At 39.7% G+C, this 15,267-nt stretch overlaps 1 protein-coding gene across 2 annotated transcripts in view; it reads left to right on the top strand.

Moving 5' to 3' along the window:
* Window positions 1-13,962, top strand: part of LOC139945662 (homeobox protein Nkx-2.2-like) — a 57,121-nt gene extending 43,159 nt beyond the window's left edge. For both annotated transcript variants that reach the window (XM_071943048.1, XM_071943049.1), the window contains exons 2-3: window positions 6,363-6,786; window positions 10,128-13,962. In XM_071943048.1, the coding sequence (XP_071799149.1) occupies window positions 6,474-6,786; window positions 10,128-10,816 (1,002 nt within the window). In that variant the 5' untranslated portion in view covers window positions 6,363-6,473 and the 3' untranslated portion in view covers window positions 10,817-13,962. The remainder of the gene's footprint in view (window positions 1-6,362; window positions 6,787-10,127) is intronic.
* Window positions 13,963-15,267: the final 1,305 nt, after the last annotated feature.

Below are 15,267 nucleotides of genomic sequence, written 5' to 3'. Positions count from 1 at the left end.
TGAGGTCTCAAAATCAAATTCGTGGAAAATTACTGCAAGTTCTCGAATCACTTCAGAGAGAGCCGTTTCTCACAATGTGTTATACCATCAGCCTCTCCCCATAACTCGTTACCAAGTGAGGTTTTCCTGATAATATTTATTTTGAGTAATTACCAATAGTGTCCACTGCCTTTAAATAATAACATTATTTGAAATAAATGTTAGCAGCTGCAATTCAACTTTAACCCTGTATATTCCTAGCTCATTTTAATTGCATTTTAACATACCGTATCCAAACTTAAAACTGAATCGTATTCTTAATTCCATTCGAGAGATTGACAACAATTAATTGCGTAAAACAGATGTTATTAATAAGCAACTATTGACTCAAAGGTATCACCAATCGTTTGTTTTCAATCAAATCAATTAAATAAATCAAAACCAAACGCCATCCGATTATTATATAATCTTTGGAGGATTTTGTTTTACAAATCTTCCAAAGACAGTGTTCGAATAGAATTTGTGTGGCCTTTTTGAAAATTGATTACAGAGCCTTGGACATGACTACGTAGGAACAGTACTTTATTGTCCACAACTTAACTTTGCGAACTATTAACTTTGCACAATGAAACACCTGCTATGAATTGGTCGATGAAGACATATAACACACAGTTGTAATGTGCCAGTCCGCTAATGCTTTATGCCAATAATGTCTAATCAGCATCTCTTAAGTGCCCTCATAATGCATTGTTTGTAAATGCCAGAAATAATCATCATTACACTCCAACTAGACAGATAATGTTGTCCAAATCATAGACTCACCAAACCAAGGCCATCCACAGGGATTGGCGAATCCATGTTGAGCACTACACACGAGAGCTGCAAAACCCTTAAGCAAATACTTATTAAATAATTGAGATCCTCTTTGCAATGATGTTGTTCTTGCCGTTGAAGAAGGAGACACCAAATGCCTTCATTCGGGTAACGCCAGTCGGTGCTTCTGGGTTTTGAGTTACGCTTTGACAACGTGATCCGTTGATCATGTGCTGTAAATCTGGTGAGCTAAATCATAATAGCACGAATCGGATACATTTGAAGTGACGTTTCAAAGTATATTATCGTTGTGAACTAGCCAGTCAATTGATAAACTTGATATCCGAAACGCTAGTCAGTCGGTATTGCTTTGTTGGCATTCTTGTGGAACAATCGTCCGGTTTGCGTTATGTTATTTTTCTTATTCTATGGAGAATCATTGAGCTATATACCTCTGTTATACTAGTATTAGCATAATAGGTGTTGTTTGTACTTGGTGTCTTGTTTTAACCTTATCATATTCCACATGCATAATAATAATAGTGAACCATTTTTGTAGAGCGCATATCACAATAAACAGAGAAGTCTTTATTTTTTTATGCGCTTAGAGATGAAAACAAAAGAGAAGTAAAAGTTATTTGAGACAACACATTGACCCTTATCCCAATCAACTTTGGGTCAAACTGATCTGTTCTTATGCGACTTTTACAAATGGCTTTACTAAGATTACACATCATTTTCTTAGACGTGTTTTCATCTCGCCCCAAATTAACATCACTGAAAAGAAAGTACGCATGGATGGAGATCGAAGATCGAAGTTTCCTTGTCATAGTCAGACAACTCGACGGTGCATATAATGCGATTAATTTGCACATATAAACATTGTTTGTATGTTTTTTATTAGAGGTTGCCTAACATTACAAGGCCCGGACGGCCACTACTTGGGCTAACGACCCAACTTAGCATTTCAAAACTCCTGGGGTTGAAATAGTTTTAACAACCATTACAGTCCGTAAGAATGTTATGCAAGGGTATCATCCACTAGGGAGGAGCCTAACATGTAGAGCAGAGTGCACTACCTTCCCAACGTTTTACGAAGCAATTATGGTTAAGTGTCTCGCTCAAGGGCACAGGTGTCACGCTCAAAGGCACAAGTGTCGTGACAGGGACTCGAACCCACACTCTACTCCTGACAGCAGCCGAGCTTTGGGTCCAGCTAGACCGCTCGGCCACGACACGCCAAACTATTAAATGTATAAGTTCTATTGGTATAATGCATTGAAGCAAGGCAATTCGGCAGAACGGCACATCAAATTGAACAAATAACATGTTTTCAATCACATCAGCGACATCAGAGACGCCTTATTATAATAAAGCAACACCTGAAGTTGTTCCTAGAGAATCACACAAACATCCACAACTGCAATAATGTCTAGCCTGGTTACAAATATATCCATCCCGTCCCAGCAACCTTGAATATGATTATAGCCCAGTATTGATACGCTGTCAGTTTTCCCCTAATCTCAATGTCCCACTTTTCTGACTTCTGTGTGACCAGGTATTAATTATCCATGGACATATAACGTGGGATTTATATGATAAAGACACACAACAAGTGTCATCCCACTTCTTTGTCAGCATTGGAGAGGTTTATCAAGTCTATCAACATAGCCTCAATTTACCCTGCCCCTTGACTAAAACTCTACCTCTGCTCTCAAAATCTAGATAAATTCAAATAATAATCTGATAGCAGGGGTGGCCCTACAATGTTAAAGTACGACCACCCCCAATATCGCAAATCCCCCCTCCGTTATCTCTAGGGAAAAAAAATATATAAACTAAACTCCTTCTAGAAAGAAAGAAAGAAAGAAAGACAGAGTGAGAAAAAAAAAACAGGGTGACCAAAAAGTTTGCAAAGAAGTTAATAAATTGCAGGTTTTGACAGGCGCATAAAAGGCCGAGTCGACTTCGCGCCCACGCCGTTAGATCACTTTGTCCCTTTAGTCAAAGATCGTCTGCGCATGCCGGCGTTTTTGTCATTTCTTCTCAAAGTATAATACTAAAAGTATGGTAGGTTTAGCAGGTGCCCTCCCTAAAGGCAAACGCTGTGTATTTGTCTCGTTGAGTGACGCCATTGATGTGTGTACTCAATCAGATGCATATCAACTTTTTCTTAGTTTACGTTTTTATACGTCCGAGCGTGTATTTTCGTTTATATTTTTTCACACAGCAATGTAAGTGTTCTCCTGTCTGCAAGGTTTTTTGAAAAAGGTTTTTTTTACCGTCTCTACATACATTTCCTTTTCACTCGTAATTGAAGGTTTCAATATCAGTCATGTTCTGCAAATTGCTTTTCGTGCTATTTTGTTGGAGTATCAGTTTATGTGAGTGAAGGCAACTGTATTTGTCCGTAGGAACAAACCCGCGGACTAGTGTCTTTTGTCCTCACGCAGCCCCTCGACTGTGTAGTGTTTTTTTGTTGCATGGATTTTGAAGTTTACATAAAACAACTCCCTTTTCTGCAGTGTTGTACCTTGGAGCGACATGCTCTTTTTTTCGGATAACCTACATAAATGATAGTCCTTGGTTTGTTTGGTAGCAGTGTGGCATATTGCTCTCTGTTCCCCTCTTGTCTGTGGCGACAATAATATAAAAGCCCTGCGATTTCGGGGCCGAGATCTTATCGAGAAAAATATCACCATTTAGCGATTTATCACAGGTTTGACTGACAGCGCCCGCTTTTTGTCTGCGTCAAGTTGGTAACAAATTAAACCGCTCATTGATAATGAAGAACACTCGAGATCGGAGTGACAACTGGAAAAACTGTTGGGAAAATAATTACCACCCAAAGTTTAGGAGAAGAGGGGGAAAGCTAACGGGCCTTCGGTCTATCATTCCTGGATCTTGTAGTCGAGTATATACGGCTTGCATCCTTGGGGGAAAGATCTCACGAAGGGTTGCACCACTCCACCATGGCTGCACAGTCTAGTAGTCGTAAAACTCTTCCACAAGACCATTCATGTACATAATGCATCAATCGTGCATGAACTGTTGCCGTGAAACAAATATTTTCTTACAGACGATTAACAGACATTAAAGTATCAACAATACGCAGAACAACCTTACTTGACAACTTCAGTCCTTTGAATTCATAATTTTAAACTAAAATCCAACTTTTCAGAAGGATTTGTACACCAATACATCGGATACTAATATGGAAATCCTGAAACTTTCCTGGTGCTGCTTTTGTCCGAAAAGTTTCACACAAACTGCAATTGTCACTATTTTTTTCTTCTGACTCGTCAAAGAAAATTTGAGACATTACATTATTGGGTGGAAACAGTAGTCAAGTTTTAGCGTAGGGGTATGAAGTGCGACAACTTGTATGGACTTGAGATTTGGAGAGCGACGGCCACTCCATCCCTGTTTAGATACCGTCCCAACCCCATACACCATCACCCCGGATAGAAGAGCTAGAAGTTAGGGTTGATGTTTTATAGGTGGGTTTGCACTACAGCCACGGACACACTGCGAAGTCCAATGGTACGGAAGGCAGGGCCTTGGTGGGGTAGTCTGCGTCCGGTCACTCAGGGTCCGATGGCAGGCCCTTAACCGGCACACTGTAATCTCTGTAGTGGGTGCACGAATTCGAGTTCACCGATAGGCTATGCCTCTACGGTTTAATATATGGATCTAAACCTTTGGTGAGATTATGGTCAGAACATTTCCCCGTGAGCAATTTTAGTTCCACTATTTAGACTTGTAATAAGCACGACTTTGACGTGCCCTTTTTAAGGAACATAATCAATGGTCATTTTGTGTACACAAAAGCATGACAAACATCTTTGTTCGTATGGTTTTCAAACATGTGAACTTGTATTCTTGTCAAACTTGGATAATATTGTGTAAAAACACAGCAGTGGTTGGTGCAGAAACGAGAAGTTGCTATAGGGCAAGCATTTGCGTTTACAGATACTATAAATAAATAAAAACCCGGGTTGTGAAATGTTAACTTTGAACTGAGCACGTTCAGGAAGCGCATCTTTTACAAAATGCATAATAGGTAGAAGACAATTGTTTCATGTAGAAGATTACAGACTATCTTTCTCTTTGAGAAACTCTGTAAACATTTATTTCGTATAAATTATATCGTGTAGCTTGTACTGGGTACTGACTGTGCAGGAAGAGACTGTCATCTTTGAATAGCAGACATGATATTCTTCTTACTCTAATCTGAACTCCAATTGTCTTGCAATATATTCGAAAAATTATGATTGTGTTTTCTACTGGTTTATTTATTCTCGTTTTTGCTTGTGTCTTCGTAAAGTTGTTTTATTCTGATGTGTAATCAAAGGTCTCATTTAGTGTGCCTGCGTGCCTGTTCGGGTTGCCCTTTTGCACAAGTTGTTTGTGCTATATTAGAAGGTAATACACGTAACCAAACTATGCTAAAGAGCCAGAAAAGTCTTCTAAAGCTTATACCACGAGCACATGTAGGTTAACCCTCGACTTTATAAAAAGTTTCCTACGTTTTCCCAAGGACAAAATCATACTTGGAATAGGAAACGGTTGCATAGCAGATTTAAGTCCTCGATTGAAACTCTCTACTTCTCCCCCTTGTATAGTGTCTGCGTAAGGAAGATGAATGTTAGTCAATAATCGTGGCCGTTGATGACACTCTCTTGGCATGTATTGTGAGTCTCATTGTGGATTTCTTATTGTTTCTCCTGTCATGTTTTCATAAACCAAATGGAGACTAAAACTCCTACCTGTATATGTATACATATTCCTATAGCTTAATTCTCATAAAGGTGTTAATGTTTTTTGTACATGTCTCGAATCCTAATTGAATTTATACACTACCTGGTATTCTAGGAATGATAAGAAGGCAAAAGGAGAAAACGCGGCTCAATTCTAGCTCGTAAACCGTAATCCATACTGAATTTGGAGCGGTCCGTTTCAACACTCTGTGTGGAGGCTGAGAGCTTTGTGCAGGTATTAACACTTCAATTAAATTTGGGATGAAAAGATCGTCAGGTGTTTTTTTTTTTTTTTTGGACGGGATGAAGTTGTGGGTATCATCGTTAACAGACAAAAGGCTAAGCGCTCCCGCCACCTCCGGTGTGTAATAAAACCTCAGTGACACGCGGGTCAACGGCAGTACTTGAACACCAATCAAATTAACTCCCAGAGTTGGGTGACAAATTGATTTTATGCTAACACCTTGTTTGGGCAATTGACTCTAAGCGCCGCCCACTGTCCGCCCGTGGCCATCATTCGTGCGCACACCGTGTCCCGCACACACACACAGCTACCTCTCGCCGTATGGTGTATGCGTACAATGTTTTGGATCGGAAGGCCGGGTTGTGTTGTCATTTTTTTTTAAAGATAATCCGTCATATGTCTACTGGTCAGTGTAGTGGATCCAAGCACACGGAGAGCATCAGTGTCCCACAGTGTCCTCCTCTCCTTCTAACCACCACAACTTCATCCATTTTCGGCAGGAGTTCTTGGGAGTTCACAGCGACACTCAATTAATACTCTCTATGCATGTGTTTTTGTCTTTCAAGTGTGAACGCTGAAGAAGAAACCATACCAACAACACTAAAACCCTGCGAGTGAAGTTGTTGGAGTTTTTTTAGTTTTGGAGTTTGCAAACCCATCCTCCTTAGTGTGCCCCCATGTGGACAGCTCCATCACTCATGGATGAGACCGAGATTGCTATGAACGTCAAGACCAGCTTCTCTGTGAAGGACATACTGGATATGCCACAAGCGGCTGCTGTGGTTGCCGCTGCAGCAGCCAGCGAGTCGGCTAAAGCACGGTCCTGCCGGCTAGGGAGCGGTGGGTCCCCCACGGTAGCAGCTCTGCAGGACGGGGCCACCGCTATCACATCACACGAGTCCATCGGTATAAACTCATTCTATGATGCCAGTGACAACCCGTACACGCGTTGGTTGCAGAGCCAGGGATCCGATCCTATGCCTTATTCGTGTGAGTATGAGTATTAATTATAACTATCAACAAATAGTAATAGAATAATAATCTGCATTTGAAATTTGCCTTACACCCCTGAAAACTATCACTGCGTTTTACTGTAATTGTCCCACACGCAGTTTGTAATTAGAGACCCTGGAGACTATTGGTAATTTTCAAACCAGTCTTCTCAGTTATCTCAACATGTACATAAAATCACAAACCTGTGAAAATTTGAGCTCAGTTGGTCGTCGAAGTTGCGAGATAATAATGAAAGAAAAAACACCCTTGTCTCACGAAGTTATGTGCTTTTAGATGGTTGATTTCGAGACCTCAAATTCTAAATCTGAGGTCTCGAAATCAAATTCGTGGAAAATTACTTCTTTCTCGAAAACTATGTCACCTCAGAGGGAGCCGTTTCTCACAATTTTTTTATACCATCAACCTCTCCCCATTACTCGTCACCAAGTAAGGTTTTATGCTAATAGTTATTTTGAGTAATTACCAATAGTGTCCACTGCCTTTAAGTGAGTCTTAATACCACAGGGGTCATACACCTCATTTCAACTACAACGAGTTGTTAAAATGCCAAATTGTCTTCGATTACTTGTTAACGGTTAACACCACTCCTTCGTACTCCGAGTCACAATGATGTTATTTAATATACTGCTCAGCATCTCCATTACACTTAATATCGTTAATTACCCCGGTATAGTCCAGTTCAAATAAAATAAAAAACACCATGGTAGAATTTATACTTATTTGACATTTTATTAAGCAAACAAATTTACTATTGTAGACGAAATTTCGTTTAAAGGCTGCTTCAAACGCTGACACAAGAATATATTCAAACAAATACAGTTAACTTTGTGTTTAGACCTCAAACCATATTCAAAGAAAGAAAGTCATGAGTCCATCACATAACTTACTTTAAAAGTTCCAAATAGGGATAATACAAAATTAAGTTACACAAAGATTTGTAAAGTATTGCAAAATTATCCAATTATTCTCGTTAAGGTGTTTTTCAAATAGGTTAATAATTATTTGAAAATTTGCTAGGTTTAATTTCTGCAAATTCAATGTATGTTAGTTGACATGCTATCATTAGCTGTCACCGGCAGTCGATGGTAAGACCAATGCAATAGTGTGTATGTTCCTAGCGGTTTGCTGTGATGAAAAACTTTCGTTTTAGCCATAAATATTAGTTTATTTTATCCAGATTGTTTTGACGACTTTACGGACGAGATAAATCGGGTTTTCACCCCAAAAAACTGTTTAGGCATGCAGGAACAGTTAGCTTTATTATTTCACAAGTCCGTTAGCGTTTTCACAAGTTCATGTTTCAAATGAAATAGGAATGACTTGTCAACTTGTTCACTAGCCAACAAACCACAATGGGTGAATTTTAACTGGTCCTCGTTTGTTTTAACTGCCATTTGGCTGTTAGGGCAGATCGCTATACGTGTCACCGTTGAGGTTAAATCAATTTACACGTAATTCAATTAATTAATTTATTTATTAACGCAGTTGCAAGCTGGCATCGCCACTTTTCTAAATGTCCGGACCTACATATTAAATAAAGCCTCTTTCACACGGGAGATATATAACAAGGATCCCTTGCTAAGTTGTAACAAGGTTGTTCAATTTTACAAAATGTACATCGTGTGAAAGACGACATTTTGTAAGAGCAAATATAAATATTAATAGTAAATTTGCGGGTACAATCATGGGTAAAAACTCTTTTGAAGGAGTGGCGGATCGGAAAAGAGCCGGTTTGGTCTCGACGTTTCGAACAGTATACTCCGCTCGTCTTCAGGAGAAACTGAAGACGACATTTTGTGTACAGTGTCCAAGGTCCCGTTTTAAAATCTTTTCCAACATTGAATATTCGTTCATTAAAGTATATTATTTTGAATGGAATATACATGTACAATTGTACACACATGTCTTCATTTACTTCAACGGTGGTATCAGTTTATTATGTATCCACGCATTATAGCAAGGGTCCCTTGTAAAATTGTAGCATGGTTGTTGAAACTTTACACAGTATACCTCGTGTGACACTGCGCGAATTTGACGTTAAGTGTTTATGCAACACGTATTGGATCGGTCACCGTACATTAAGCTATGTCATCAAATGTATCATGCTTAGAGCGGTCGGTCAAGTTCATGTATATCATTCCCCTTTCACAAACAATTGACGTTTAATAAATTTAGAAATGTGTGAAGAGCAGATACAGTCTTTACTATTTGATTGATTGATTTATTTAATTGTTCGTTCAGGCTTTAAAAAATAAACAATAGAAGACTGAGGCAAAAACTCTGACCCAGAATTACGAAAAACAAAGGAATATGTAGACCAAAAACAGCAGCCTAAAATTCCCAAAAGCGAAACTTAATAAAAGAGAAATCCCCAAAGTCAAAGTCGAGATAAATCACGTACCAAATAGTATCATTTACACAATTTCGTGTTGGTTGTTAAAAATTGTTGTTTAACAATAGTATTGAAATCAAATTGTCAGTCATGCGTTTCGTAGTATAAATGACAATTATGTTTTAAAATACCATTTTGACACAAATCAGATTAAATGTACCAATGGAAACAAGGATTGCAGTTACTTTGTATAGACTCTAAACACAATGTATAATGTATACCAATGTGTAACTTAAACAGTAATATGTACATGATGTCCATTCATGGTGTCAGTGTATAATTGTCTGCTTGTTTGCAGCCCCATTACTACCCGCTTTCCTTCCATAGATAAATCTCAACACCGTTTCGAATTTCCCACGACTTGGTCTGTGTTCATAAGTAATGATCGTTTTTTGTGCCCATTTCCGAATTAATTTGTTTGGCCAATGAGCAAACACTGAGATAGACTTATGAGGCCTGCACTGGCAGTACTGGCAGTAGACAAACTACGCTGCCATCGCTCTGCTGTCATGGAGCCGAGATGGGGATAGAAGCAAAATAAGAAAACTCAGGTCTCCATAGCGATCCATCACTATCACTGGCCTTTAAACTACACTAACATGCAATGGTTTATGTAGTGGGGAGACGGGTAATGTGTGGTAGATTGAATTGTGTGCGCCGTCTTAACATTATGCCGTTCACGTTCAGCAAACCTGCATTTCCCTCCCCTCTGACTGATTGGACACTGTCACTGTTTAAGCAACTTGACTTGTATATTAATGCCCTTTACTGTTTGCCTACTGAAGAAGGCTGCTGGCTATACATGGCGATGTTATTCGTTTGTATGTGTAATCAGCCGCTGACTGAGCAAAGATGTAAGGTTTATGATTGTATTTTGATTTGTATACTTATGATATTTTCATTTTTTCTTTCTTGATACCAAAAGCTCTCGGCCAGACGGCGACTACCCCGAACTCGTCCTCGGCTAAAACCACTTCCAATAGCGTGAACACAACCACGGCGTCGAATACAACGTCAGCGAACACCGACATCAGCAACGGGAACCTGAGTGGGAGCGGGAGCGACGATGAATCCCCCAACCAGGACTCCTCGTCATCAGACCCGCCTAAGAAGAGGAAACGACGGGTGCTCTTCTCCAAAGCACAAACCTACGAACTGGAGAGACGTTTCCGCCAGCAACGGTACCTCTCAGCCCCGGAGAGGGAGCACCTCGCCAGCATCATACGCCTCACCCCAACACAGGTCAAAATCTGGTTCCAGAACCACCGCTACAAGTTGAAGCGGTCACGCCAAGAGAAAGGACTGGACATGAACCCGCTGCCGTCACCACGGCGTGTTGCCGTGCCGGTGTTGGTTAGGGACGGTAAGCCCTGCGGGGCTGGCATGAACGGTTCAGCGAGTGCGGCGATGGCCGCAGCGCCGTGCATGGGGCCAAAGTCACACCATGAAATGATAGCAACGACCGCCGCCACAGCACCACCACTCCAACACATGCAGGCATATCCGTCACAATGTAGCTACGCCGCTGCACCCTACAGTAGTTACAGTACTTTCTCAGGCATGTCGAACAATATGCAATATTCAGGCTCAATGGCACAACCGTGGACTTGGTGAAAAGCCGATTTACATAATCATTCCCTCTGCCACTTCAAACTAAAAAAAACTCAAGCCAACCCCAACCGTCTCTCCTAATAGACAAGAAGGAGGTGCCTGTATCTTTGGACAGTTAGCGTTATTTTATTATTGGGGATTGAAGCGGATGTTGCAATGGTCATTAAGCAACCCCCTTGATCCCAGACCAATCCCGTCAGTCAGTTTGTTGCGTCAAGGACCTCTGTCTTTCCCTCTCTTCTTTCAACGATTGAGTAACCACGAGTTCGCTCACTTTACCAGGCAAGCTCGACAACCATGAGATGGGCAAGAGTGCACACACCTGCACACGCTGCTACATAACCCCATCGTGCTTAATGAGACGGTAAATTATCTTTACTGCACAAGCGCTTCCATGAAAAGAAACAAAACCCAACAACGCTCGTTCTCTCTCTCTTCCCATTCTTACGGGAGAATTATAACAAGGACATTGTTAACTATCAAGCCATATTAAAAAACTGAATAATTGATGGAGTATTGTAAGTTTAAGGACTCGAATTGGCAATTCAGGTGCCCAAAAGCTAAAATCAGTGAGTCTTTTGTGATGTGTGGAAACAAACAAAGTGCATTCAATTTCATTAGAATGCTTTCAAGCGCAATTAGCTTCCTCTAAACCTCAACCTAACCAAAGGCTCGAATTGTTGTAACTCTCAAGAACTTTGGTTGGAAAATCTCGTTTACTTTTTTTCGAATAGGTAAAACTGAACCACTGCAGTAGTTGGTTGATAGCTTTATTAGTTCTATCAAGACGTGTCTGTTTACGATCTCTGATACACATGGGAAATGGATTCTTAAGGATGAAATGACACCCAGTGTCCTTCTCATCTTTATCATCCAACTCCTCCTCGTTTAACTGTTTCAGACGAAAGGCTACAGGTGTGACCTATGAATAGAAACTAAAATGCGATTTAGCCATAGAGTGACATTAAAAACAGCAGCTTGGTGGTCGTTTTATTCTTCCTCTCAACAAAGGGATGCCAAGAAGTTGGCTGGAGAGAAACCATCCAAGTCAATTCCCTCATCTATCATACCCTCCCCCCCCCCTCTTTCCTTACTTTGATGAACCCTTTTTAGAAAATAACCTACAAAGCCTTTTCTCTAGTGCACCTTTGTCAAGTAACACCCTCTTTGGGTTTTAGTTTTCCCACCGACTTCAACAGTCTGTTGTATGTAAGCCATAAAAACGCTAGGCTGACTTTATTCATACGGTGCCAGCTTCCAATCGACCGGGTTGACAGGAAACTGTTTGTCAAGCGTTTCAGTCACAAAGGACCGTCCAAACACGTCCCCTTAAGCCGACTCACCACCAAGTACCCAGCAAGCAAAATATTTGCTTCCCTCCTCCTCAGTCTTTCTTTGTTTTGCCCAAGCTGTTTGATCACATTATGTTGTGTTCTAAGATGCCATGGATGACACACACTTGACGCAATTTGTAATTACTTAAACTGAAATATATATAAGAAAAAAAGAACAAGAAATACCAGTAACTTTGAAGAACGAGTAACATTTTCAAGACATGTAGCGTGTAGAGTTATCTTAGAGATAAAATGTTATTATTTGTTGTCAAATTAACGGCTACTTTTCAGAGGACATTTGGTGGGGGAAACTAGACACTTCTTCCCGGTGTATAGTTTCAGGTTGGTTTTTGAAGCATACAGTTTGGTATCGGTGAATCACCACACACTTTGTGGACACAAAATGTCGACTTTTGACCTCATTGTAGTACTGTAGTATTTAATCAACATTGCCATGGGAGTTGAAGCTGCTATGAGTGTACTAAATGCCAGAGTTTCAAAAGGAGTGGCACTGCATAATTAATCATAGGCAAATATTTATTATGAAACCAAGTAAAACACTGTGCTGCGAGAGACGAATTTTAGTTTGAATTTGAATTGAGCTTCGTGAACTTGGACGCATGGGTGAAACAACCATTGGTATAATATCTCGCTTCTCTATGCTCTCTCACAGTGTAGACCATGTAACCTTTATTTACAAAAACGTGACCGTATGCATTCCATGGTCTTTCTGGCAGGCAAGATATTTACACTTGTCATAAGGGAAAGTTTACATTTTGTTTTATAATTCCCACAAAAAAAGTCAAGAGTTTTACAAGTAACAGCTAAACAGGTTTGGATATGTGCCTCATTTCTTCAAGGCAAAAGTTGATACAAAATCAGACAGTGCAACCTCCATAAAGTATCAGATTTCAGTTGTACTTCAATTCAGCGGTGTTCAGATCTTGCCTGCTGGAAGTCCAGGCTTCGTGGCACCTTTTCAAACATGTCACAGGTTACATGGTCTATATAATATAGTTTCACAACAAAATGTATGCATAATATTAATTAGCTCCGTGTTCACATCAGGATGATTGTTGAAAATGTCTGTAACTTGGCGCCTGATCTGATGTGCATCAGAGGGAGCAAGTTTGAAAAACGAAGTTAAGAGCATGTGGCGCTGTGCTCTAAAATTTCACTTTATTAGGGATGGGGAATTTGAATGTGCACATTTTGATCAATATTGTAGCTGTTGTTTTTATGTCATTTTGTTGTGAAACTTGTTTAAAGACATTGGACACTATTGGTAATTGACTAGGACCAGTCTTCGCACTTGATGTATCTCAACATATGCATTAAATAACAAACCTGTGAAAATTTCAGCTCAATTGGTTGTCAAGTTGTAAGATAACTATGAAAGAAAAGAACACCCTTGTCACACAAAGCTGTGTGCTTTCAAATGCTTGATTTCGAGACCTCCAATTCTAAATCTGAGGTCTCGAAATCAAATTCGTGGAAAATTACTTCTTTTTCGAAAACTATACTTCACTTCAGAGGGAGCCGTTTCTCACAATCTTGTATACTATCATCCTCTCCCATTACTTGTTACCAAGTAAGGTTTTATGCTAATAATTATTGTGAGTAATTACCAATAGTGTCCACTGCCTTTAAGCTGTGAGTAGTTTACACAAAGAAGATGTTACAAGTCTAAAATATTTGTAAATCTTCAACACCTGGTAAATATTTGGTCGCAATGTATTATGTGTGACTTCTATATGACAAAGGCGACTCATTTGACTCACCAGACGGCCCTTTTTAGAGCCGTTATTTTGTTCCCAAGAAGAAAAAAAAACTGTATCATCACACAGTGTTTTCATAAGAATTAGACTGTTTTTTATCGTTGCCGTTTTATTCCCCGTATTGTCACGAGAATTTTGCTAATTTCAAGAAAACTGGGATATAGTTGCGCTTCAAACTTTTTTTGGTATGCAGAGCATCTTCATCGAAACCCAGAATCATGAAGTTCACAGTACAAGACGAATATAATGATTTTATATCTACGCAGTTATAATATATTTGGATGCGGAGTGGTCGGAAGAAGTGTTTTATATATGAGGGAAATAATTATATTTTAACAAATCCATCTGGCGTCACCAACTCAATGATTTTAATTGCGACCATTTTGGGAGTCGATGTGACTGTGTGCTCGACAGTGTAGTGCCCTTTGTAGTTGACGCGTCTTTTGACACGTTAACGGTTTGACTTCCTCAAAAGACTGCAAATCTCGCGCGTGTTTTGAACATTGGGATTTGTGTTGGTTCCCACGTAGATATCTACAACACGTGAAGGGAAACAAACTCTCGCACTTCAACGGGTTCATGTTCAAATACGCGCGAGACTTGCGAATCTATGGCGTGACGTCAGTGCATTCGGTCAATACCGATTCTTGTTATGTTTATACTTGTGTACTTGTATAAAGAAAAAACCCAAAATGCAGAAGTTGTGAAGTTTTTTGTAAATATTATTAAGTTTAAGTTTTTATCCAAACCAATATGGCGACGTTTATTCGTGTAACATTAATATTATGTAGTCGTGGACTTATATCAAGCCCTAGATTGGAGGTTTCTTTATTACTACGTTAATAATACAATACCCTTTGTCTTAGAGATGCAAGAAATCAAACTTACACAATAAACCACCGAATGTAATTCAACACAATTTGTATTTGATGTCATTTTGTCCTGATTTGTTTATGTTTGTTTGCCAATGATTCGTTTAGCGCTGTATCGTAGCTCGAGGCTGTGAAGAACTAGTGGCGAGTCTAGGGTGGCGAATGGGGGTGTGGTGCAATAAAAGAGGGGGTCACACCCCAGATGCGATAAAAACCGTGAAATACTAGTGACAACTTTTAGTTGATCTCTATAATTTAAAATCAGTTTAAGTTTTCGCATAACGAAAACAAACAACATTGCTCGCTGGCCATTGGTGTCTCAATGTTATTATTTTGAAGCCAACACCATGTTCAGATTTGTTTGGAGCGGGAAAGCAAAAATTGACTGTTTTGTTTTCTCAATGCAGTGGTGGGACTTTTGTGTGCATTGTTTACTATTCCCTCTTTTAAAAAAATACCAATCCGTTTAC

Source organism: Asterias amurensis, chromosome 1, assembly GCF_032118995.1.
Source record: "Asterias amurensis chromosome 1, ASM3211899v1".
In the NCBI taxonomy this organism is placed as follows: Eukaryota; Metazoa; Echinodermata; class Asteroidea; order Forcipulatida; family Asteriidae; genus Asterias; species Asterias amurensis.
This window is presented reverse-complemented; position numbering and strand designations above follow the sequence as displayed.